Below are 24,479 nucleotides of genomic sequence, written 5' to 3' on the forward strand. Positions count from 1 at the left end.
CTATTTATATGCATTGATGCATAATACAAGATGGTTATATGAAGGATCATGAATGGATGAATGTGTGGATATCCATCTATTATAAACAATATCCACCTTTAGTATATAGACAGAATTGTATTTAATTATTTGTGTTTAAACAAAAATTTCTAGCAGGTGTTACAACAAACCCTCTGTACAATTAACTCCACCTATGGGGTAATTGTACGATAACAGTAGGTCCCACAATCAAACTTTAAGTGTTGATTTGTAGCAGAGATGTGTGTGTTGATTAAATGTGTTTTTGCAGAAGTAACCAGCTCTGTGTAAGTCACATGTATCATGATCAGATGACATAAAACACTTCCTCAAATCCTAGGAGCTCATACAGAAGCCACACACATGGTCTCAAAAGTCACACAGGTCTACCGCTCCACAAACTCCAGAAATGTGACAACAATGTCAGAAGTCTTTTTTTTTCATAAGTTTATACAGCAGCATGTAGGCAGCCAAAATGTGATCTGATCATGTTTCTTTTCCCAATGCACTATATCAAATAAAGATGTGATTGATATTGTTTTAGCGATGGCCATTTCAATCTATTTCAGTCCGGTGATCTGTATCTCTCTCTCCCTCTCAGAATCTTAAGTTTCAGCTTTGTTTAATGGTGCAATCCATCCTCTTAGCAGAGACCACATATTTGCTCATGGCAGCACCTCTTTGAGCACGCATCTTCAGTCAAATAACCTGTGAACAGATTGCTCTTTTCCACACTTTTTCCATGCTTTATAAAAATGCTGACAGCATTTTCTACCTTTAGAGTGCCCTGGGTTGCTCAGTTCCACAAGGCGATGTACAGAATTTCGAGATCAGGGAGAAAGTGAGTGAGTGCAAAGTGAGCACACTCATCACCCTGGAAACACAAATCTGCATTCTAGGAAGATATCAAATCCAAAGTGAACCCTCTCCCTGTAGTCAAGTATTTTATCAGTTAAAACTCATCTTTGAAAACAGTAATTTCCTCATGCTTTAAAACAGCTCCTCTACACCCTTGCCTCATTTAGTATACGAGGATCTATGCATATGCGAATTAGTCCCTGCCTCTTCTCAACTGCACAGCTCTACCCATACATATGAATATGGGAAATAGTCCTCACCCCCACTCTTTCCTACCACCTCGGACCATAGATATATATGTTAATAGATGCTGTGTCTCACAATGCAAACGTGAACTGCGTGAACGAGGCATCCGTGCACATTGACATCAGAACCTTTATATGTGGGTAGGACAAGACCTACCTACATTTAAGACCAATAATATTGTACCCACCCACTTTTCTAGCGCATATTTAGCGCATATGCCTGTTCATCACCAGTCAAATCCATTCCACTAGAACTACTAGACACTAGATGCTATTGTCTCAGACTGTATTAATCAGATCTATTTTAAAGGGGAAATATTATAATAATCTGACTTTTTCCATGTTTAAGTGCTATAATTGGGTCCCCATTGAATTAACCCATTGGTTAACCATTCTCTGCAAGCATGTGAAAAATAGGTCATTGAAATTTGGCTCCCCTTGTGATGTCAGTAGGGGATAATACCTCCCTTAATCTGCACTATCCAACCACGTCACTGCCATTTAGTTGCAGAGATCAGCTCATTTGCATTTTAAGGGACACACCCAAAAACGGCATTTTGCTCACTGCTACAAAGTGTCAATTTAAACATGCTATAATTAATTATTTATATGGTATTTTGAGCAAAAAACTTTACATATGTACTCGACTAAAAACGTCTTGTGAAATATCCCTTTTAACTGAAAGCGCTCACTGTCTGTTTGTAAGGAAGTGAGGAGCTGTAGCTCATTTGCATTTTAAAGGTACAGACAATGGAGGCTGGTGACTTCTTTTATCGAGGGCGCTCGATGCGAAGTTCGTCACAACATGTATGTAGCTCATCATGTGTGTGGTTCCTTTTTCCAAAATGTGTTCTGCGCATCGAGAGATCTTGTGTGCATCACATGTCTTGTCAAAATAAGTGCCTGCTGCAGATGCGTCTAAAGGGTTTATGATGAAAGAGACGCTCGCGTTTGCCAGATACTCTCATAATCTCATGCGTAATCAGAGTTTACTGTTAAGGGCGTGTCTTGTATTTTGTGAACGTGAACGTCTCTTTTATCATAAACGGTTTTGAGGCATGTGCAGCAGGCACTTATTTTGACAAAAAACATGATGCACATGGTTTACATGACGCAACAAACACATTTTTGAAAACGCAAGCAACACACATGACAGTGTTACTGAGCCTTGCAGCCAATTTAATTCAAGTGTGCTTTGTTGGCATGACAAAAACTGCACTCTTAAAACAAATGTGTTAAAAACAACACAACATGTGTTATTTTTTACACATGTTCTGAGTGTGCGCAGGGACAACACATGTTGAGTTAAATTTAACACAGAATATGTGTTATAAAATGCAACACAAAAAATGTGTTGCTTCAGTAAACACATTAATGTGTAACTTTCTATTAACTTAACACAACTGTGTGTTACCCAGTAATTGTTTAGTTTTAATATAAAAGAGAAAAAAAACATACGATTTGTAAACTTTAAATAATGAAATCAAGCAGACAACTATTAAATATTGTTCACAAACGATTTATTTGTAAAATAATAAATATTTGACAATTAATGCTAGCATGAAAATATGCTAGTACTGTATGTTGCAAGATGTATGCTAATTTAAATAAATATAAGTGCAAGTATAATCACTTCAAACATACATTACATTCATACATAAAAAACACCATTTATAAAATAATTCATTGAATTTAAAAGCACATGTGTTAAACATGTTGAAACAATGTCTGAAATCATTTTCAACAAGCAAGTTATCAAAAATTCTTACCTTGTCCTGAAACATTAACACGTTATTTTATATTAAGAAAAATACTTCAAATGAACTTGAAAGTGTATTCAAAGAAATTTCCATCACAAAATATTTAGGGGTGGTTTCCCGGACAGGGATTATCTTAATCCAGGACTAGGCCTTAGATTAATTAGGAAATATATCTGGTTTTAACAAACATGCCTTACTAAAAACATTACCTGTGTGCATTTTGAGGCTAAACAAAGGGCACTGATGTATTTTAAGATATGTCAGTGCAAGTTGTTTTCAGTTTGGACAGCTCTTAAAAATGTTTTAGTCTAGGACTAGTCTAATCCCTGTCCGGGAAACCGCCACACAGTGCATGCATTGGTTAAAACAGACTGCAATTTTCAGTCCATTTTGAAACTCCATTGGCTTGGATCGTTTGCAAGAGGACTGGGACAAGGGTAGATCATATTCATACAAAAAAAAACTGAAGACAGTTGGCAGGGATACTTAAGGTTACTTAGCTAGTAAATTTGAAAAGTCTTTCTACCGCACAGGTCAGATTGTAAACATCAAGTGGAAAGGCAAGAGAATCATTCATTGCGACAATTACGTAGTGGCCTCTATGTCCTGAAGAACCGCTGGAAACCAACTGTGGCTGAGCTGATTTTAGACACCTTTTCAACATTTAGTAAGCAAAGAGGTCACGCTGGTACCAGCCTACAGAAATCAAACAATATACATCATTAGAAAATGTTGTTGCATGAAAATTACTTATTTTATATAACGTTTTTAGTCACAAAGCTTACCGCCACCAAGTCCCACAGGTCTGAGACAGCAGAATTCACACAGCAGAAGATCTGGGTGTGGTAAACATGCAGGTCACATGCAAAATATAAATTATGAGAAAAAATTATTTAAAAAGGATTACTTTTATATCTTACATTAAATGTCATTTTCCAAATAAAAAATTTGGAACAGAGACAGGAAATCATACCATTTTGTTGACTGTCAGCTTTCTTCAATGAATGTCTGATGTCCATTTTCTTCTCTAAAGATGCTATTTCCCTGAGTTTCTCAATAATTGTCACCTCCCATTTCCTGATAAACATGTCTTCTTTCCTGTCGGTAAGTCTGGAAAACTTGATGTCCACCTTCAGTAAATTTAATAAGAAATATTAATATTGAAATGATGAAACACTTTGTGTAAAGTTATCTGCAGTTAAGTATATTACAAAGACTGGCATGTCCAGACATTGGGGATATTCCTTAAAGATTTCACCAACAGTTGGTGATTTTGTCATTACCTGTATCCATCTCCGTTGATGACTGAAGGTTTGGTCAATGGCATTCTTCATTGATGATGTCCTCTCACGTCAATTCCATTGAAGCTTCCGTCTGATGTTCTGTAGTCTCATTTTTATAAATCCACTGTGTGATGGCCCATCAAAAAAAAAAAAAAGAAAAAATAAAGAAAAATGCTCCTATCATGATCAATGCAAAAATAGCACTAAGTTAGAGTCAAGTAGTAGTACAGTTTTTATACACATTGTCAAGTAAGTAATTTCATACACATTAATGAAGTATGTAAAACAAAGCATCCTTACAGTACACGTCCCTCATTTTGACCAAATGAGACCATAATCCAACAACACAATCTCCTTTGCGAGTGCCAGCTTTTCTTTTTCAGATGGATAGCTGAAAAAGATTACAAACAAACATTGACACAAAAATTGTGATTTACATCTAGTAGCACAAGACTACACCCATGTTATTCACTACCTAGCACTTCAGCCTTACTGCAAGCAGTGAAAGGTTCGTAAAGTTTGACTCCTTACATTTAGACCACTACGTTATGTTAAACGCGAGGGCGCGGACACGAAAATAAAAAACATTATTATAAAATGTGGTGGTGCATCCAGTATGTTACAGCATCACCGAATAATAATGTGTTTTACCGTCTTTTGTCTCGTCATGCCGCTCACAGGTGTACAGTAGGTACAGTGACGTGCATACTGTTCCACCATGTGCTTAACCAAACGCGACGAGGCGTCGCGATAATCGAAAGGCATAATTTATAATATCCCGTCCTATTAACGTCAGGACATAAACTGAAAAGAAACCCGTTACCGCGTGTCACGTCTATTTAGGACACGGTGTTAAAGATTAACGTTAAAGTGCTGCAAGTGTCACACATACTAACCCGTAGTCCAATGTGCCTTTCATTAAACAATGACTGTTAACATGAATCTCCAAACGTAACTTTGCAAAACGAGCGAGCATTTAACGTTACCACAATAAAGTTTAAATGAACAGGCTCCTGCACAATTAATGCTAAAGTTTATTACACTAAATGAAAAATAGATATCATATTATAACGGTAATTTTTTATTTAAATTCTTACCTGATGCAGACAGGAGCATTCTTGACCTCTCGACTGGAAATGCGGTTGAAAAAAGAACGTCACAGCGCAGGCGCAACACAATATGCGTTCTTGTCTGTTTTTTTTTCTCCTCAATAAAACAAATACTAAATAGACTGCCAAGGCTCAATAATAATGTTCACGAATTTCATAATAATAAAATAATAATAACACACGCAAAAAATATACAACAATGCGTGGTTGTCTGTCCAAGTGAAACGTCATCAGCTGACTCGTGTGAACTTACAACAGCCACCAATGGAAGAGAACGCCTGGATAATGTTTGAAATATTACTCTTATTGTGTCACAAAATTTATATTCAAAAGCTATTTAGGCGAGAATGTATGTATAAAAAGATCAAATGTGCGGTCGGTTTATAAAGATAGCGTTTATTAAAAAATCTGCTCCGACTCTTTCGGAGTTCTGATCCAGACAACCACCACTCAGCGCTAATGTACCCCGCCCAACGCAGCTTGATCTCGGCAAGTCCTTATGAAAATCCCCGCTGGCTGTTATGTGGTAGTAGTGGTTAACAGTAGATATATTTTGGTTAACAGTAGATATATTTTATTTTGTTACTTCGTTTAAATATAAATCATCATTAAATTACAATAATTATGCATTTTATTTTATGGTGTACTGGTAAACGTGTTTTACACATTCATTGTGTAAGCAGTTAAGCATAATATTTACACATTATGTGTCAGTTCTAACACAAAAATGTGTTGGAATCCTTTTACACATATTTTGTGTAAAATTTTAACACATCAATTTTAAGAGTGTGTATATTTGTATTGCTAAGGTGTGTACAATGTGTGCAATGTTATACTGTATTATAACAGTATTATATAAAGGCAGAATTGGTCACATGATGTTAAACTAAAACATACTTCCATTAAATGATTCATAAATATAATATTTTTTTTTAATACAAAAGGTTTTCTATTAGGGGTAGGGATAGTCTATTGTAAAACACATTATATAGAAACAATATAATTTCATTTGGTTAGCTAACCTATGTGTCTGTGCGTGTGCAGATGTTTAGGGAAGTGTGCATTTAATGTATGGAGTTTGACCTCACATACTTGCCCAGCCATCTTATGCAGTAAAGATATTTCAGCAATTGTCTCCAAGGCAGGAAAAATCATGTGGACTTGTCAAACAGAAGGAAACTGTGTAGGAAAAGGAGCTGATAGAGCTTGTGGTATCTTTTTAAGTGCAGAATGTTCTGGAACGCAGACAGCATTTATAACAACCCATTATAAAAAGCCTTACGCCTAGTTAAGCAAGCTTGTAATCTTTGTGAAGTATGTCGGCCATGTCCAGAAGAAATACGATGAACTGTAGATAAACTTTGACACCCAGAGACTAATAAGAAAAAATGAAAGCAATGTAAGGCTTATATATTCTGAATTGAAAGTGACAAGATTAAACAAAACACATACTCTTGGAAAACACAAAATGAAAAAATTTAAAGATTTAATGTGCTTTGGATTAAAGTGTGAATTGAATAAATGTAAATGCTTACAAAGAAAAATAATTAAAATCTACACAAGCAGATGCAAGAATGTGTGAATGGCACAATTCTCTATGCACTGCCAATTATCTTTTTAAGTTTTAACCAACTATAATCTCTTGATTCTCACAGGGACTATTTTTTCATAATCCTTATTAAGTGACTAACTAATTCTCTCTGAGTGTTTGATAATGAAGACTGTTAATGTCTTCTTGTCTGGCCTGTTGTCATTATTCATGTCATCAAGCTTAAACAACCACATATTTTTGTTTGTGATCTCATGAAGCAGTCAGTGGGAAACCGTGTCTTACAAAATGTCAAAGAGTCTTTGCGGTACACAGCAGCCCTTTTGGATTGGCCCATGTATGACAGCCACAGATGCGAACAAGAAGTAAGGGTTTGGGTCAAAACAAACTTGTTTATGAAGCTGTTCCAGTTTATAAGGTTCAGTAAAATAGGTTCTTTCAAGTGCATCTGCACCAAAGATAATTTTTTTTAAGATTGACAGAATGATTGACAGATTATTAGCATGAAATCTTAATTTTACAAGGATTTGAAGGATAACGTTGTGCATTGTCTCTTGGGAGTTGTAGTACTGGGTTTGTTTATAAATGTTATCAATGGAGAAACCTCCATAACTGGCACTGTAAGACGGTTGTTAAAAATTTCATTGAGCTGAATCTGTTTTTATGAAACTCAAACACCATAGAAGTCACCCATCACATCAGTGTCATGTCAAAATGTAACGTGTATCACATTTGTGTTTGCAGTTTGCACATTATTATGCTGTGCAATTTTGATGCTATTGTTATTTGTCCAAATATCTTTTAGCTTTTTGAAGAAATTTAGATATTTTTGCAGTTGTGATATCTTTATGAATTTACTATAATATAGCAGGTGTATTTGAGGATCACTTGCATATCTAGCGCCATCTGCTGAGGCTTTTACTGTAATGTGCAGCTGACGTCAAGATTCTTTATTTCCTGTTGACTTCAAGGAAAAGTTTTAAATACAGATATTTTCGGTTTTGTAATTATGATGAAAAGCATTAAGTTACTGTACACAGTTGTATTGGAGACGATCCTTCAGATTGTTTTCAGTCCCAAATCTGACCACATACTGGGTTTTTTTTGTTCGTTATGGAATTCTGAAAATGATGGCTAATGACTACAACTGAAAGTGTTGTGTCCGAAACCCTTGGTTAAGCATATATCCCTACAGTTAAGAATACAATAAAATTAGAGTTGTTTGAGAGTCGAAATCAAAATGATCAGAATATCAAGTTTGTCTTTAGCAGAGATCGAAGCGCACTGCAGACCCCTTCAATTAGTCCTGATATTCAACAGATACAGGCAGCTGCATCACTAAGACTAAGCAGAGAAATTTGTCTACAAACCTCCAAACAATAGCCAAAACAGAGCTTACTATTGCTGCTAACTGTGTACATATAAGTGGACACAGGGAAATAGTCTAGTGCCGTCACTAGGTGTCACTGTTTCCCAGTCACAGTGAGATAACAAAGTACTGTTTTGACAGTATGGGCATAACCCAGATCTCAATCTCTGAAGGACAGAAAGTTAAAGACAGATTTAAAGTCAACAATGGAGACGTTTTAAGATTGATATAATGTTTTTTTTTTAAATACAGGTTTGCACAGAGATCTCACATTAAAACCTAATCTAAACATGTGTCATAACCAGTAGTCCAAAATGGAAAGAATTTTGATGGAAAATTTAAAATGAGATATTTTAGAACTCCATTCGTAACATCCAAATGGATCAACAATTCGGATAACTGTTGGAGGGGTTGTGGCTTGGTGGGAGATCACACCCATATATTTTGGGTTTGCCCCAAAATATCAGAATATTGGCAAAAAGTACAAAAAGAAATAAAAAAAATGTCTTTGTATAGATTTACCTTTGGAACCATCATATTTTGTGCAAGGGATACTGCCAGCTGACCTTGAAGAGAACAACCAAACATATTTGTTGAGAATCCTTCTTTTAATAGCGAATAAGGTAATACAGCCTCCTGGCTGAAGCCACACCCTCCAACGGTTGCACAATGGAGTGAAAGAATCCAAAATGTTTACAACATGGAGCATACAACGGCATTATTACAACTGAAAGCAGAGGTATTCCTAAATAAATGGTCTTCCATTGCCCAACATTTTCATTTGATATGATTATTATGTAGACTATATTTTAATTTTTTTATTTGACTTATTTATCATTTATTTACCAATAATCATTTGTATTGTAACAAATTCTGTATTTATCTACCAAATGCATATGTGGTATTGCAGAGTTAAGGATTTTTCCCCTCACATATATTTTTGGATGGAAGACATATGGATGACTATTCTATTTGTAGACCTGACCTTGATGCTTTACTGTACCATCAATATTGTACCATCAAAATGTGAATTTGTGACATACTGTATGACTGCACTTGATAATAGGAAATAAAATAAAAGTAAAAAAAAATGTGTCATATTGTATCATTTTAACACCATGGATGTAAAAATGTAATACTAGAGGTGCAAAAATGGTTACTTCTGACTTGTTTTTATAAATGATTTCTACTAGATTATTAGGAAACTGGTGTTCTTGTAGAAAAACAGGAGTTTAGCACAAAATTTATGCCCACAATATAATCAGATTAGGGCCCCAAAAAGATAAATGGAGTACATCAGCAGGGACCTCAAGATTTCTATTACCTGGCATGGCAAGTTATACAGTATAATTGTGAATAAAGTAATTAGCATTAGGTTATGAGGCAACACGGAGCACTATTTATAATAGTCAGAATTATAAATGATGTTCATCTGCAGTGAGAAAAAAATTAAAATTAAACTAATTATGCCAGAAGCATCAAGCAAATAAAGAAAGCATGCAAATACATTTGTTCACGCCATATTTGGTCAAAGTACAAAACAACAACAATGTCTAAAATTATTCATATTTAGGCTGCATGGTCATCCCCTCATGTTGATAACACATACACCCATGTCATACAATTTACTCAATTAGTACTAACAGCTACATAAAGTATATAAAGTATTTCATTAAAACACAAGCCCCCGGTTTTAAGTCAAACTTTCCAAGTACTGTATGAAATTAAAAAGCACTTCAGGACTACTATAGTTCACTGCTTCACCTACTGTGTGTGTGTGTGTGTTTTTTTTTTTTTTTGTAAAATATAACCATCATTAAAAGCAAGTTTGGTCTGAGAAACTAAATTGCTAGCCTATTGGATATTAAAACTTGTTTTTTGAACAATCTGTCTTAAATATATGGATTTTTAAATGCAAACTTGACATTTTTTGTAAAAAGCATTTTGTTTAGTTTGTAGATTTCTAGTAATGTCCCTGCTAGTAAACTTGCATTTGTAGGCTTAAATTCCTTAAACAAACGTATTAACACCTCCATCTCTAATTAAACGGTTTCTTTTATGAATAAAGGCTGTATAAAATGATTTTATAAACACCACTGCAGTTTCTTAAAAGTCACGTGGTTTTCTGGAACAAGAGGGAAGGAATCTCCCTACAGATCCTGTGAGACTGGCTGATATAGCAGAATATCAGGAATACACACACGCCCCTTTATGCGCATTTAAAAGATCAACCGATATCATTTATTTGCTGATTGATATAAACAAGAAACGGTGATGCTGTGAAAGACTTCTACACTCAGGTTTGACATTTTTGCTTGTTTTTTTTATTTATTATTTTTTATGCGTTGATATGTACACTGTAAAAATAAATTTTTGTTAAATCAATTATATTTTTATGTTACTTTAACCTAAAAATTAGAGATGTAACGATTGCCGGTTTGACGCTATGGTTAACCGTGATAAAAATGTTCAACGGTTAATATTACTGCGTCATTTTTAAATTACCGTTCAGTCAGTGTCATGGCTCAAAAACTCTTTTCCAGTATCAACCAATTGAAGCAATAACGTGAGATACTGTAAACACATTCATTCAGGTCTGCTCCCATGTGTTTGTGCTTCACTGACTGAATTAATAATATTAACGCATGTTTACTTAATATTTCTTTAGACAGATTCATATTTTCAATTAATTTTCCATAAATTATCTTATCTTATGAGTTTAAAGCTCCTTTTACTCTGTCTCTTCCGCGATTCCATTGAGCGCATTTATGCACGGCACAGATGACTTGCTGATTTGTACTATGAAAAATTCCTGTTTCCACTTTTGTGTCTTTAAACGCTCGTTTTTTTTTTTTTTGGCTCCACAGCTTATAAAAACTTATTTCTGGTTTTTTTTGGCTTGTTAGCTGTACATATTGTCACACAGCAGCTTTTAGGCATTATTCAGTGTTTTGTTGTAAGCCAGAAATGACAAGGAGGCGGCAGTGGCGGAGCCAGAGGGCTAATTGGGGTGGCAAATGCCACACGTGCAGTGTGCTGTTGCTGCCTATGGTTGCTGCTACACTTTTCATTAGGCTTGTTCGACTTCATGCGGCACCGCAACCAACAGCCGGATGACGTCAAAGTTCCGCGAGAGCGATTTAAAAGCAAACTCCTCCGTATGATCTCGCGAATTGCTCTCGCGGTACTTTGACGTAATACGGCGCCGCATGAAGTCGAACAAGCCTGTTGGTTAAGCTGACATGCAGCTCCTTCGTGCTCCAAAACATAACGCAACAGCACACACACAGGATCGATGAAGAGCGTTTTGGTGGTATGTCAGCTTTTATTGGTTATAAAATTAAACGAAGTACTGTTTTAACGGGAAGTAAGGAGACGTTGCACTGTAGCCCATTCTGCTTTCAATGAGCATTAGTCTTGTGAAACTGAATACTGTCACGCCTGCGTGAAGATGCTTAAAACAATAAAAAACATGTCGTTAGCAAATGCAGCAACATTCACAGACATTAGGTAGGCTTAATTCATATTGGCACTTGTAATGCAGCATATTGAACTTAATAAAACAACCGTGGGGGATGTAAACAGCGCGCTTTTCGGCGCCTCACGCTTTTTTTTCACGTCAGTTTGGGTAACTTGGGTCTGAGAGGGTTGGATTATAATTTCACAAAGTCATCTGAAGCCATTCCATAGCTTAATGTGAGGGACAGAAGTCTATTTACATAATTACATTAAAGTTTGTTAAAAATCGTTCCCTCCCTAAACATAACATGTCTAGACGTCTTTAAGCAATTTTCCATGTGTTGTCAAATACGCTAGACCTCAGTATACTCAGATTTTGACGTAATGTATTACTTTAGTATTTGTATTATTAGTTACGGTGTACTTATGGTTAATAATAACAAGCAAATTGTACATAACTTGTGTAACCAAGTTTTCCTTTGTATAGGCACAGCAGAATGAAGAGAAAAAGCGATATTACCAACTTTGTTCTAAAGAAGCAAAAGTCATGTCAGGTGCAGATCAGGGCCAAGATCCCAGACCCAGTTGTTCTATTTTTGCTGTATACTTAATACATATATAATTGTGTACATTTTGGAAAATAAACAACTTTAATTTAATCTATATACATTTTGTGGAAAATAATTTATTTTTAGTGTAATTGAACACTTTGTATCTTGACCCCCCAAAATAATACCTTGCCACCCCTGTTTTAAAAGTCTAGCTCCGCCACTGGGAGGCGGCCTCTCGCAATTCAAAAGGTGCGTTCCATTCGACCGTAAGTGGACTGCGAAGTGGACTTCACAGGGTATTCCGCTATCTTAAATGAGATTCCAATCCGAAGGGAGCGAACATGTTCAGTTCGAAGGGCACTGCGCACGGCATAGGTAATCAGGGAACATCGATACATCACTTCACAGGAAGTGGAGAGCGATAATCACCCAACTGTCATTGCGCGCATCACGTGATCACCAATCAGAACGGTGAGACCGCTATGCAATTATATGACAATCGTTTAAAAAAACATAAATACACATAGTTAACCAAATAAAAGTTTACTTTCATATTTGCATGACAGTTAGCAGGGCTTCAATTCTGTTTGTCAAGTAATAGCAGCAATAGTCAATTGAAGTGTATAATAAACATACGTTTTTCATTACGTAGTACTCACTGTTTTTTGTTATTGTATAGTGTACATATTTTAAATGATAGTGATAGTAAATAAAAATTAAAATATGAATGAAGTCCTATATATATTTATGTTAAACCATTCTGCGCGACCCCTTCGTTGACTTTCTTTGATGACGTTTGAAGGCCGTTCCAAATGAGCGGTTATTATCCGTGAAGTCCACTTCAACTGATATACCGTGCTCAGGGAGTAGGGAGCAGTGAACACTCCGTAGGGACCCTGTCGAATGGAACGCACCGTCAATGGAGGCGGTTGGATTGTTTTCCCTTCAGTGGGCGTGGTTTTCAGGTTATGACGCGCTGCGCTCTGTCCCTATTGGGGTATGGGCGTGTTTGTTTTTAGGTGATTTTAAATATCAAGACTTTCAGAGATCATGGACCCCGCCTTTAATGTCAATGTTATTTATTTGATGTTCATGCGAACAAAATTTTCATCTTTCATCTCTATAACAATTTAAGTTAAATAATTTCAACTTGTCATGTCAACTTATCACAGGTCAAAGCTTATATCCACTAAAAATAGTAGGTTGAATTGACAGAACAAAAAACAAAAGTTGTTTTATCTTCATGCTGCATTTTTTTACAGTGTATATTTAGAAATATATTCCAAAGGTTTCAAAAGACTGAAAGGACTAACAGAGACCATTGTATATATATATATATATATATATATATATATATATATTAGAGGTGTGAATCTTCACTGGTTCCTCGATTCGATTCGATTCCGATTATTAAGTTAACGATTCGATTCAATTCGATGTTACGATGCATCACGATGCATTGCATCCTTTTTTTATTACTGCACATTGCTACATTTATATTGATGAATGTAAGAAAGCAGATACAGTATGTAAACTCCTTTTTATTTTGTTTTCTTCAAGAAGTATACTAAAGTATACTGCTTAATAGGAAACAAGACAAACTTGTTCTGTAAACAGCAGACAACAGCAGCATTTAAAACTAAACGTTAGGAAAAACTAAAAGTGCATAAAACTGTCAATTACAGTTTTTAAGTACTTAAGTACTTTAAGTGCATTTTTTATCACTCGTGTCTCACAACCCTTCGCCATTTTTCTACCGCCACATACCTGTACGCGACGAATGACGTCAGCAGGCTATAATCGATTATGGGTTATTACTGCATCGATGCAGAATCGTCCACCCCCGCATCGCAATGCATCGCACAATCGATTAATTGTGACACCCCTAATATATATATATATATATATATATATATATATATATATATATATATATATATTGAATATTTCATGTTTTTACGTGAAATCGTGTACAATCTGAAAACACTTTGCATTTAAGATGAAAAGCAACTTGAGTAGCCTGCATGTGTACAATTATTGGACACTAATAAGTATATTTACTGTGCTGTAAAAATGTGAAGACAGTGCAGTAAAAAAATCCATACCAAAACCCTGCTGAAATGCAAAAGCAGGACCTGAAATGTTCTTGAAAGCCTACAACTTTCAATGAGTGCTGTGAAGCAAAAACTACAGAAAACATTTGGCTGCAATTGTTGTTGATACTCATTTTATAATTTGTTTCTAACTTACAAGCAATCAGTTGCTATTTTACAAAAAACACTGTCTTTATGTTTAAGGGTCACTCTTTTTGGATGAAGATCTATGGCTGTAAATATAGCAGTGAAGTTAGAACTTAAAAGTCTGACCAACTAGCAGTTAGTTAATGCTAATCACTCTTATATTTGGATTTAAATGAGACCAATCTACTTTTCCAGGTGAAAGCATGGACTGTTCTCCAACGACAGATGAATCAGCTGCCAGTGGCAACAAAAAGAAACAAAATGAAACTGAGAATAATATTGACGAACCTTCAAATCAACCACGTATGTCTAGCATTATTATATCGATTTTAGTAAATCTACCAAACACTCCAATTGTCCAATAATGTTGTCTAACTGTAATCTTGTCTATCCTTTCCATTACAATCAAGTCAGCAGCTCTGTGGATCCACCAGACTACAACAGCAGCCCAAAACAAAGAGAAGAAGATTACAAGGTAAATATACAGTATATAAAGACAGAGAATGCAAAATACATTACAGGTAGCAGGATGAATGAATAGTAAAAGACTAAATAATGAGCAAACAAAACAGGGGTTTATCTTATTTCATTATTTCTGAATGACTATATTTTTATATAAAAATTTCTCTTCAAGTCTGCAGAAGAACTTTTAGATAAGAGGAGCAACTCCAAACTTGACGTTGTTCATGCAGGAAAGAGTGAAACATCTGGACAATCAGATTCATCTGATTCTGCTCTTATCAACATGGGTAAGGAAACAGAACCATACAGTACAGTACATGATGACAAAAGCCATCTGTTGACCAGACATGTGCTATATTATTGAGCTTTACATTTGTTTTATTCTAGAGCACAATCTGACCATTGTACTCTTTGGAAATTCTGAGGCAGTCCAGTATGGGCATGATAATATGCTTCTTGGACAAGAACTTTATTTTGAAAATGCAGAAATATCCAAGATTGATCCTGTACAGGTGAAGATATCAGAACATCACATGTCAGTGATTAACATGATTGGCTTACATGAGACTGAATGTCCCCGTGACACTGTGGATCATTATATTGGTCAACTAGTAAATGAAATTGAAATCCACGGCTTCATTTTTGTTGTCCGACTGGGCACAGATGCTGATGATAAGATGGGCATTGAATGGCTCCAGGAAGTATTTGGTGACCGAGTTGCTCAGTTTGTGATAATTCTCTTCACCTATGAGCAACAAGAAGAGAGCGATTCTATAATTGATGATCTACAGAACAAGAACAACACTGTTCTGGAGCATCTGTATGAGAAATGTGGAAGGAGATATTATATCTGCAACAAATTCATGAACAACCAATCAGAAATGAGACAACTGATGAAAGGGATTAAGGATCTGTTTCTTGACAATAACCGGCAAGGCTACACCAGTGAGTTGTACAACACCGAGTTAAGAAAGAGAGAAGGCCAGAAAAACAGCGATTTTCCAAAAAGTAAGTATACAGATTTGATTTCATGATGATGCTTGTCTAGTTTTCACATGTTTATTCCCCCTTGATTGTATGCTAACATTTTAATTCATAATTCACAAAATATACTGTTAAGAGTGTTTTTACTGCTGCAAGTGATAACTCACAATCAAAAACAAACTGATCACTAACAGCAGCCATTAATTTTAATTGTGCATGCATCACTACAGTCTTAAAATGCAGGGTTATTTTCAACCCAGTGTTGGGTCAAAAATGGGTTAACCCAGCTCGTTGGATTATAATTGAACCTATACTGGATTATTTTAATCCAATATGCAGGGTTGTTTTAACTTATTGTTGGGTCGAATACAAACATTTAATGGGTTACCATAATTGAAAACAACGGCTTGTTTGTCCCTTTTTGATCCAATGCTGGTTTGAAAATAACCCAGCATTTAAGAGTGTAATTAAATACACTGGTATATTGAATGTACTCCTCATATCTGATATACACGTTTACATATGCAAGATGTTTATAATTTACAAAAATAAAAAGTGTAATAAAAATAGCATTTTTTGTTCATTGTTATTTTGATGAATATTTCACATAACATGTTTACATATAGTCAACAAAACTATTTTATGTTTTTTCCAGTTATTATCTCACTCTTTTTGAAAGAGTAACTATATTTTTTAGAGAGATTAAAATGTAATGAACAAAATTTTCTTTTTTTAATGATAACGTCTCTTTTAAGGTCACTCCACAACTTTTGAAGAGGGATGTTCTGGTGTAGTCCATACTAAGACAGAAAAAGTTAATGAGGTAAGTCTTAAAGTATATGGATAAAGGTGGGAAGCTACAATAAAATCTTTTCGACATACTTCGTTTGACTTTCATTTGAATGCAAAATTTGCATACGTACTGCAAATATTTTTTTCTTATATAAAATTCTTCATCCTTTTATCAAATTTTTATATTTCTATAAACGATTTGTTGTTTCAACTTCAAAATGTCAGTGTTTCTGCTGCTTTAAAGCTTTTAGTTAATTCAACTTAAAAATATTAGTTAACTTAACATTTTTACACAAGTTGTTTAAAGGACAAGTTCGGTATTTAACACGTAAAGCCCTGTTTTCAGATTGTTTATAATGAAATAGAAACTTACCGAGTGGTCAGGGGTGTTCACTGATATGCTCACACAAAAATCGCTGCAAAAGATGCTTTCCAACAGGTTTTATCGTAGTTTTTGTCCAACTCCATTGACTTGTATTAGATGAGCTATGATGTACGGTTGCAATTGGCAAAGGTGAATTATCGCCACCAACTGGGCTGTAGTGTCTATTAATGAAGCTCTCAACGGAGAATGTACGGATGTGAGGCGTTTGGAAAAATAGGTCCACAAGTATACAACCAATGCTAAAACACCTGTTGGAAAGCATCTTTTGCAGCGATTTTTGTGTGAGCATATCAGTGAACACCCCTGACCACTCGGTGAGTTTCATGTCTTTGTAAATGAAAGTTTAATGCATTTTAGGAAGGATCGCTCCTGTGCACCTATACACACATTGTAGAGGTAGTGGGTGATACAGCAGAAACCGAAAATTCTCGGGCCAGCATCATATGTCCAAATTTCAGTCAAAACTGTTCTATTTCATCATAAACAATCTAAAATACAGAACGTGTCCTTTAAGTTGAATTAACACCAAATCTATAACAAAGAAAATAACAAAGGAAAACACCATCGTTTTTCAATATTTTACTGTGTTCTTTCCTCAACTTAGACGAATTAAAACATATCTCTCTTTTCTCAATTTGTGCACTTAATTGTTGTCCAGTGCGTCCATTTAGCCTAGCCCCATTCACTCCTTAGGATCCAAACAGTGATGAATTTAGAAGCCACCAAACACTTCCATGTTTTCTCTATTTAAAGACTGTTACATGAGTAATTACACGAGTAAGTATGGTAGTACAAAATAAAAAGTGCCAATTTTTTAAATTTATCCCTGTGTAGATCCTACGGAATTAATGAGGCTAGGCTAAATGTTAATGTTAACATATTCACGGCATGCTGTACACAATTAAGTGCACGCATTGAGAAAAGAGAGGTATCTCTCATGGTTTTCCTTTAAGGCAGTACAAGACAGACATTTTCTTCTATTGTATTTCAGTAAATCTTAATGGATGTTATAAAATGCCTATAATTGTGTCTATTTCTCAGATTGAGAAGTGTTCAACAGACGGTGCAGGATTGAATCAGAACCAAGAAAATGAAGTGAGAGAAGAAATTGAAAATCTCTTTCATAGACTTCATCTTGGTAATGGGCACGACTGTAAATTGAGAGCTGCAGATGTTCTTCAACTATCTGCACATTCACTACAATCACATGAGTCTTGTACTGAGGAGGAGCTGGTTCAGACCTTCACACAAAAATTACTGATGATGAACTACAGAGCAAGAAATATTAAAATTATAGAGACCAGTAAAGAGCACGAGAGACAACAAGACGACAATGATTCATGTGAAGATAAGAGTAATGTAGATATTTTTGAAAAAATGTTTTTATCTACAGAAAGTTTAAGCAACAAATGTGCCATTTACCCAATGGATGTTCAGATGGCTGTATTTCATTGTGCTGATAGTTTCCTGAAGCAGCTGATGGTCACTAAACTGTCACAGTGTCAGTATGCTCTTCCTCTGCTTGTGCCTGATCCATTCACAAAACAGATACAGTTTCCTCTCTGGACATTTAGACAAATCAACAAGACCCTGAAGATGAAAAATACAAACAATGAGATCATCAGAAAAATCCAGCCAATATACAAGGCAGAAACTCCAATGGTGTCTTTCTTCAGGTTTGACACTTTGTCGTCATCCAAGTCTCAGCTGATAAACAGTTTGATCAATGAAAAACACAACACGTTCTTCCATAGAAACTCTCCAGGAAGCAGCAAAACCAAACTTCTGATGGACGGAGTGGTGGAGATCGCCTGGTACTGCCCTTCTGGGAAAGACACAGATACATTTACCGACTGTGTTGCGTTCTGTAACCTCCATGGTGATGCAGAAGACAATGCAAAACAGCTGGATGTCATGACTGAAATGGCTTCAGTGAATGTTGTTCTTTTACCAAAGCTTGACAGGAATGTCAAAGGCGCATCAAAGATCCAGGACCTGTACAGAAAGCCACTCATTTGCCTATTTGCTGAGGATGAATCTACTGTAAGAAAAATCAAAACAGGGATTTACACGATTGGGTTAAAAAACAGAAATCAGGCAGACGTGTCAGAAGAACTCGTACAAGCTATAAAGGATTGTCTCTCAAAATCAACTTCTGTTTTCAAACTCGAAAATGTGTCCAAACTAATAGATAGAGTAGACGAGGATGAAAATCAAAACTGCAGGAAAGGAAAATCAGCAGCAAAGAAGCTCATGAGATTACTGGAGGGTGAAAATCTGACAAAAATCAAAGAATCACTACTGCCCTGTCAGGGAACAATGTGGCATAATTGGTGTCAGAAGAAGAAAGAACTTCATGGAGGAAATGTGATAAGTGAAGACGTAATCAGAAAACAAGCTGACTTGCAGAGAATACGTGAAGAACAGCATGCACGTGGTATAAGTCAATTTGTGAACTTGTTTATCAGAGAAATGATTTCAAAACCTCCAGATGAAAAGGTGTTTTTTCTTAAATGGCTCCCAATCCTCCTAGATGAATATACCTCAGGTGAACTTTCAGATCTACGTTACAAGTATGATAAAAAGTGGTCAGAAGTCTTAAAACGGAAAGATATCAATAACAAAGCTGGGCAACTGACGTCAACAACAGTGAATAATGAAGAAACTGAACTTGATACGATAGCAAAAGATCTTCAAGCTGCAACCTTTGGTTTGGAGCACATCCTGAGAGAGATCGGTCAGATCTATGAATCATGTTCAGCAGTGAAAAAAGAAAAAGAAGGTATGGAGTGTGGCTTCTCTACTCTCCCGAGTCTTGCAGCAGAGATGATGGCCTCTGGATTTCCACTGGAGCTGATGGATGGAGATGCTGCTCATGTTCCTCTGACCTGGGTTACTGCTGTTCTAGATGAACTCATCAATAAACTGGGAGACCAGAGAGTCTTTGTGCTGTCAGTTTTAGGGATTCAAAGTTCTGGGAAATCCACCATGCTGAATGCCATGTTTGGTTTGCAGTTTGCTGTCAGCGCTGGCCGGTGCACTCGAGGAGCATTCATGCAGCTGGTCAAAGTGTCAGATGAGATGAAAGGAGAGCTTGAATTTGACTACATTCTGGTCGTTGATACCGAGGGACTTCGTGCTCCAGAACTGTCTGGAATGTCCACAAGACATCATGACAATGTAATGGCCACATTTGTTGTTGGTCTTGGAAATCTGACCTTGATTAATATCTTAGGAGAAAATCCATCTGAGATGCAGGATATTCTTCAGATTGTTGTTCAGGCCTTCATGAGGATGAAACAGGTCAAACTGAATCCTAGCTGCATGTTTGTGCATCAGAACGTTTCAGACAATACAGCTGGAGAGAAAAACATGGAAGGAAGGAGACGACTACAAGAGACACTGGATATGATGACAAAACTTGCTGCTAAAGAGGAAGTCTGTGATGTTGAGTACTTTAGGGATGTCATCACTTTTGACATACAGAAGGATGTGAAATATTTTGCACAGCTCTGGGAGGGCAGTCCACCCATGGCACCACCAAACCCTGCATACTGCGAAAACATCAAGGAACTCAAGAAAAATTTTGTTTGTAATCTTTCAAAATCAAATGGAATAATGCTGTCACGCATTAAAGAGCGTATTAAAGATCTTTGGGAGGCTTTGCTGAATGAACGGTTTGTGTTCAGCTTCAGAAACTCTTTGGAAATTGCTGCATATAGAAAACTGGAGACAAAATACAGCAAGTGGTCATGGAGTCTTCGCAGTGCCATGCTGGAAATAGAAAGCAAACTGCAAAACAGAATAGAAAATGAAGCAATACATGAGATTGTAGAAGCTGATCTTCGAGAACAACTAATAGAGAAAAGTGAAGAAGTAAAACAATCAATGTCAGAATTCTTTGAGAAAGACAAAGATAGAGATATCCTTATACAGTGGCATGCATCATTTGTAATAAAAATCAAAGAGCTTGAGGAAAGCATTGTGAAAGAAACAAAGAGGAAGTTGAATGAGATTCTTCAGCAGCGAGACCTGAAGAAAAAGATTGATGATCACAAGATACATCATGAAAACACTCTCTTTGAAAAGAGCAAAGAGCTTGCGATAAAACTCAGAGACAAAGCAAAAGATGAGACAATACTGAAACAAGAGTTTGATTCTTTTTGGAAAAAGTGTCTCAAGAAGATTACCTCAACCACTCCTTCAATCAAAGACATCGACATAATAAGTGACATGAAACAAATCCACACTGACATCTATAAAAGTACCCCTGTTGAATCCTGGAAGCAGGGAAGCGAACACAAAAATATTTTCAATATGCAGAGTTATTCAAAATATGTACAGTTAAAGAAATCTAGTGGGCTTGCAGGACCTGTTGTGAATGTCTTCAATTCAGCTAAAGAGAAGTTGGGTTTTACTCTGTTTAAAAAGGATGAAACACAAATAAGAACCTTAGTCAATGACATTGCTGATGAGACGGAAAAAAAGATCATGTCATATAACATTCCCAAAATGGGCTACAACAAAAGCTACATTCAAGAACTTGCAGATTACATCAAGGCAAGAATAATAAATGAGGAAGAACGTGTGAAATATGTGTTCACTAAAGATTTTTACATGGATTTACTACAGTCCATTTTCGAGAGACAAAACAAGACATTCACTGAGCAGCATAAAATGTTCAGGGAATCAAATGATCCTGTTTTCTATTTTGAAAGGAAGAGAGAAGAGTACTACAGTATTTTCCAAAAATACTGTCAAGGTGCGACATCAGCTGCCATTTTTGGGGAGATCATCTGTCAGAAACTTAAAGAGCCCATTATGAAAAGTGTCTACAAAAGGACTGCCAGAGATTTGGCTAATGAAATGAAAACAAACTGTGAGTCACTGAATGGAAACAGATCTAAATTAGAAAAACATATCCTAAAGATGCTGGCAGAAAATGAGGATTTTGACAAATACATTGAGTACATTATTGATCCAAAAGAACACTTTAAGAGTTTTATCAAAGAAGAAGTCAATAAGTACATTGATGCTAAGTTCAGTAGCAATGTAATGCCTAATATAAAGGAGAACATTGATCTCCTGCAGAGGAACGTTGAGAAAGCAGCTCATAAAGCAACTGAAATCGCTGGAGATATACACGAGTGGTTAAAGCATTTCACAGAGCCGCTCTCAGATGTGCTTATATTCTCTGTGAAGGACCTCACTGGAGTGAGTCTTGATGGTATTGATGATTTCAACATCCTTGAAGATGTGATACAAAAAGAACTTCCTTCAGTAATATCTGACATAAAAAAAAACTGCAGTACAGAAACATTCGCAGCAATTCTGGAAAATAAGGACAGACCATGTGAGATTTTGATTGATCACCTCTGTCAGTGCTGTTGGGTTCAGTGCCCTTTCTGTGCAGCTGTCTGCACCAACTCCATAGAAAACCATGATGAAGATCACAGCGTTCCTTTTCATCGGGTGGATGGACTTAATGGGTGCTGTTATGATTTTACAGATACTCTAAGTGCAGACTTTTGCACAACTTTAGTGATTACTACGAAATCATTTTATACAGGTCAGTGGATTCCATGCAAAGAATACAGAAGTGCAGGAGGTGTTTATGCAAAGTGGAGCATCACCCCTGATCTGTCCGAGCTGCCATACTGGAAGTGGTTTGTGTGCAATTTTAGGGAACAGTTAGAAAATTACTACGGAATAAAGTTCCACAACTGGGATGAGATTTCATTAGAATGGAAACAATACACAAAACAGAATGCTATTGAGAGTTTGGATAAATACATCTAATGAAAGAGATGAAATATCTAAACAAACTCATCCACTGTATTCCAAGTCTGTGTCATACAATAGCTTTGCTATAGCTCTTAAATCTATATGTATGCACATTTTCAAACCTAAAAAGTGCTGAAATACAAAGAATCAAAATTGCATAAAAAAGCACATATTAGGATGTAGGTGATGCAGAACAACAGTGAACTCTACACTGGAGTTATTTTTTACTATACTCATAAAAACTAATGGCTGAAGGGGTAATAGATGCATATTAGAAGTTCATTCATATATTTAGCTTTAGTGTAATATTAGGAAATGTACCAATACATTTCATATCACACGTAGATTTGATCTCACTATCATTTAATCAGTCTGAGATTACACGAAGAGACAGAATAAAAACTGGCAACCTGGAAAGCTACAAGAGAACAGTTAATTACACAAAAATATTGATGTGATTAAGTTTTTGTGATGTTAAATGGATTTAATTTACATATAGCTGTTATGAAAGCAACTGACATCAGTTATTGCTATTAGAATATTTTGAAACCTTTTTGATTTATACATATGTGTTATAATAGCTAAAAATATTGTTGATCCGACCAATTTGTAGGCTGGTAAAATTTTCCATACTGACCTTGTGGGCAGTAAACCCAAGCATTGATTGTTGTTGTTCTTTCTTCTGATATAATAAAATAATTTTAACTAACATAATAATCTAATTCCTAATTTAACTCCATGTTATTATTCAATTTTGTAAGTAGTCACGTAATATGTAAGTCAGTCCGTCCTTACATATACACCAATGAATGGTCATACATGCACAACAAGACTGACTTACCCAGAATGACTCACCCTCATGTCATTTCACAAGACTTTCATTTATCTTTATAACACAAATAAAGATATTTTTGATGAAATCTGAGAGCTTCAAGCCCCCATAAACAGCAATGCAACTAATTGTCAAGGCCCAGAAAGGCAGAAAAGACCAGTGGCAACCAAGGACTTCTCTTCCGAGGGGCGCAAATTTTAAATATGTGTTCGGAGTGCTGTGTGTGTTGCTGGTCATTTCAAAATATGTGTTTGTTGTGTCATGTGAACTATGTGCATCATGCCTCTTGTCAAAATACGAGCCTGCTGCACGTCGAAAGACTTTATGATAAAAGAGACGCTCAAAATATTTGCAAGACAATCACTAAACAGTAAACTCTGATTACTCATGAGATTAAGTGAGTATCTGGCAAACGCGAGCATCTCTTTTATCATAAACCCCTTCGAAGCATCTGCAGCAGACATGTGCGTGAAGCACATATGTTTACATGATATTTTGAAATGATGAGCCACACACATGACGGGCTACATACATTGTGACGAGTATCGCATTATGCCCCCTTGTAAAAGATGTCTTATAAAACAGGCAGTTCTGGTTGTTCATTCTGATTGGTTCAAACGCGTTCTAAGCCGTGATAAAATACCACAGTTACCCGACGGTTCAGACCGCATTACATAAGTAGGCTATCACTGCGCCACTGTTGCTGCGTACCGATTTATGAAAATATACATCACAGTCTTTAATCATATTTTTTATTTTTCTACAATTGTACACTTAATGGGATATCCAGATAAATGTC

General features: G+C 36.0%; 1 protein-coding gene across 3 annotated transcripts; it reads left to right on the plus strand.

Annotated features, from left to right (window-relative positions):
* The first annotated feature begins 10,338 nt into the window (after positions 1 to 10,338).
* Positions 10,339 to 24,032, plus strand: LOC129454586 (interferon-induced very large GTPase 1-like). 3 transcript variants are annotated; one of them, XM_073858232.1, is made up of 8 exons: positions 11,124 to 11,504; positions 12,138 to 12,204; positions 14,637 to 14,744; positions 14,852 to 14,916; positions 15,076 to 15,190; positions 15,291 to 15,911; positions 16,643 to 16,710; positions 18,106 to 24,032. In XM_073858232.1, the coding sequence occupies exons 1-8, from the start codon at positions 11,487 to 11,489 to the stop codon at positions 22,861 to 22,863; spliced, it is 5,820 nt and encodes a 1,939-aa protein (XP_073714333.1). In that variant the 5' UTR covers positions 11,124 to 11,486; the 3' UTR covers positions 22,864 to 24,032. The 3 variants fall into 3 exon arrangements, with proteins under 3 accessions (XP_073714334.1, XP_073714333.1, XP_073714335.1); XM_073858233.1 differs by lacking the exons at positions 11,124 to 11,504; positions 12,138 to 12,204 and adding an exon at positions 10,339 to 10,491; XM_073858234.1 differs by lacking the exon at positions 12,138 to 12,204 and having other exon boundaries at positions 11,125 to 11,504.
* The last annotated feature ends 447 nt before the right edge of the window (positions 24,033 to 24,479 follow it).

Source organism: Misgurnus anguillicaudatus, chromosome 20 (assembly GCF_027580225.2).
Source record: "Misgurnus anguillicaudatus chromosome 20, ASM2758022v2, whole genome shotgun sequence".
Taxonomy (NCBI): domain Eukaryota; kingdom Metazoa; phylum Chordata; class Actinopteri; order Cypriniformes; family Cobitidae; genus Misgurnus; species Misgurnus anguillicaudatus.

Excerpts from the sequence above, each read along its gene's own strand:
- LOC129454586 (XM_073858232.1), top strand. Across the intron at positions 14,745-14,851 it reads CGAACCTTCAAATCAACCAC|TCAGCAGCTCTGTGGATCCA; the intron begins GTATGTCTAGCA and ends ATTACAATCAAG. Across the intron at positions 15,191-15,290 it reads TTCTGCTCTTATCAACATGG|AGCACAATCTGACCATTGTA; the intron begins GTAAGGAAACAG and ends GTTTTATTCTAG.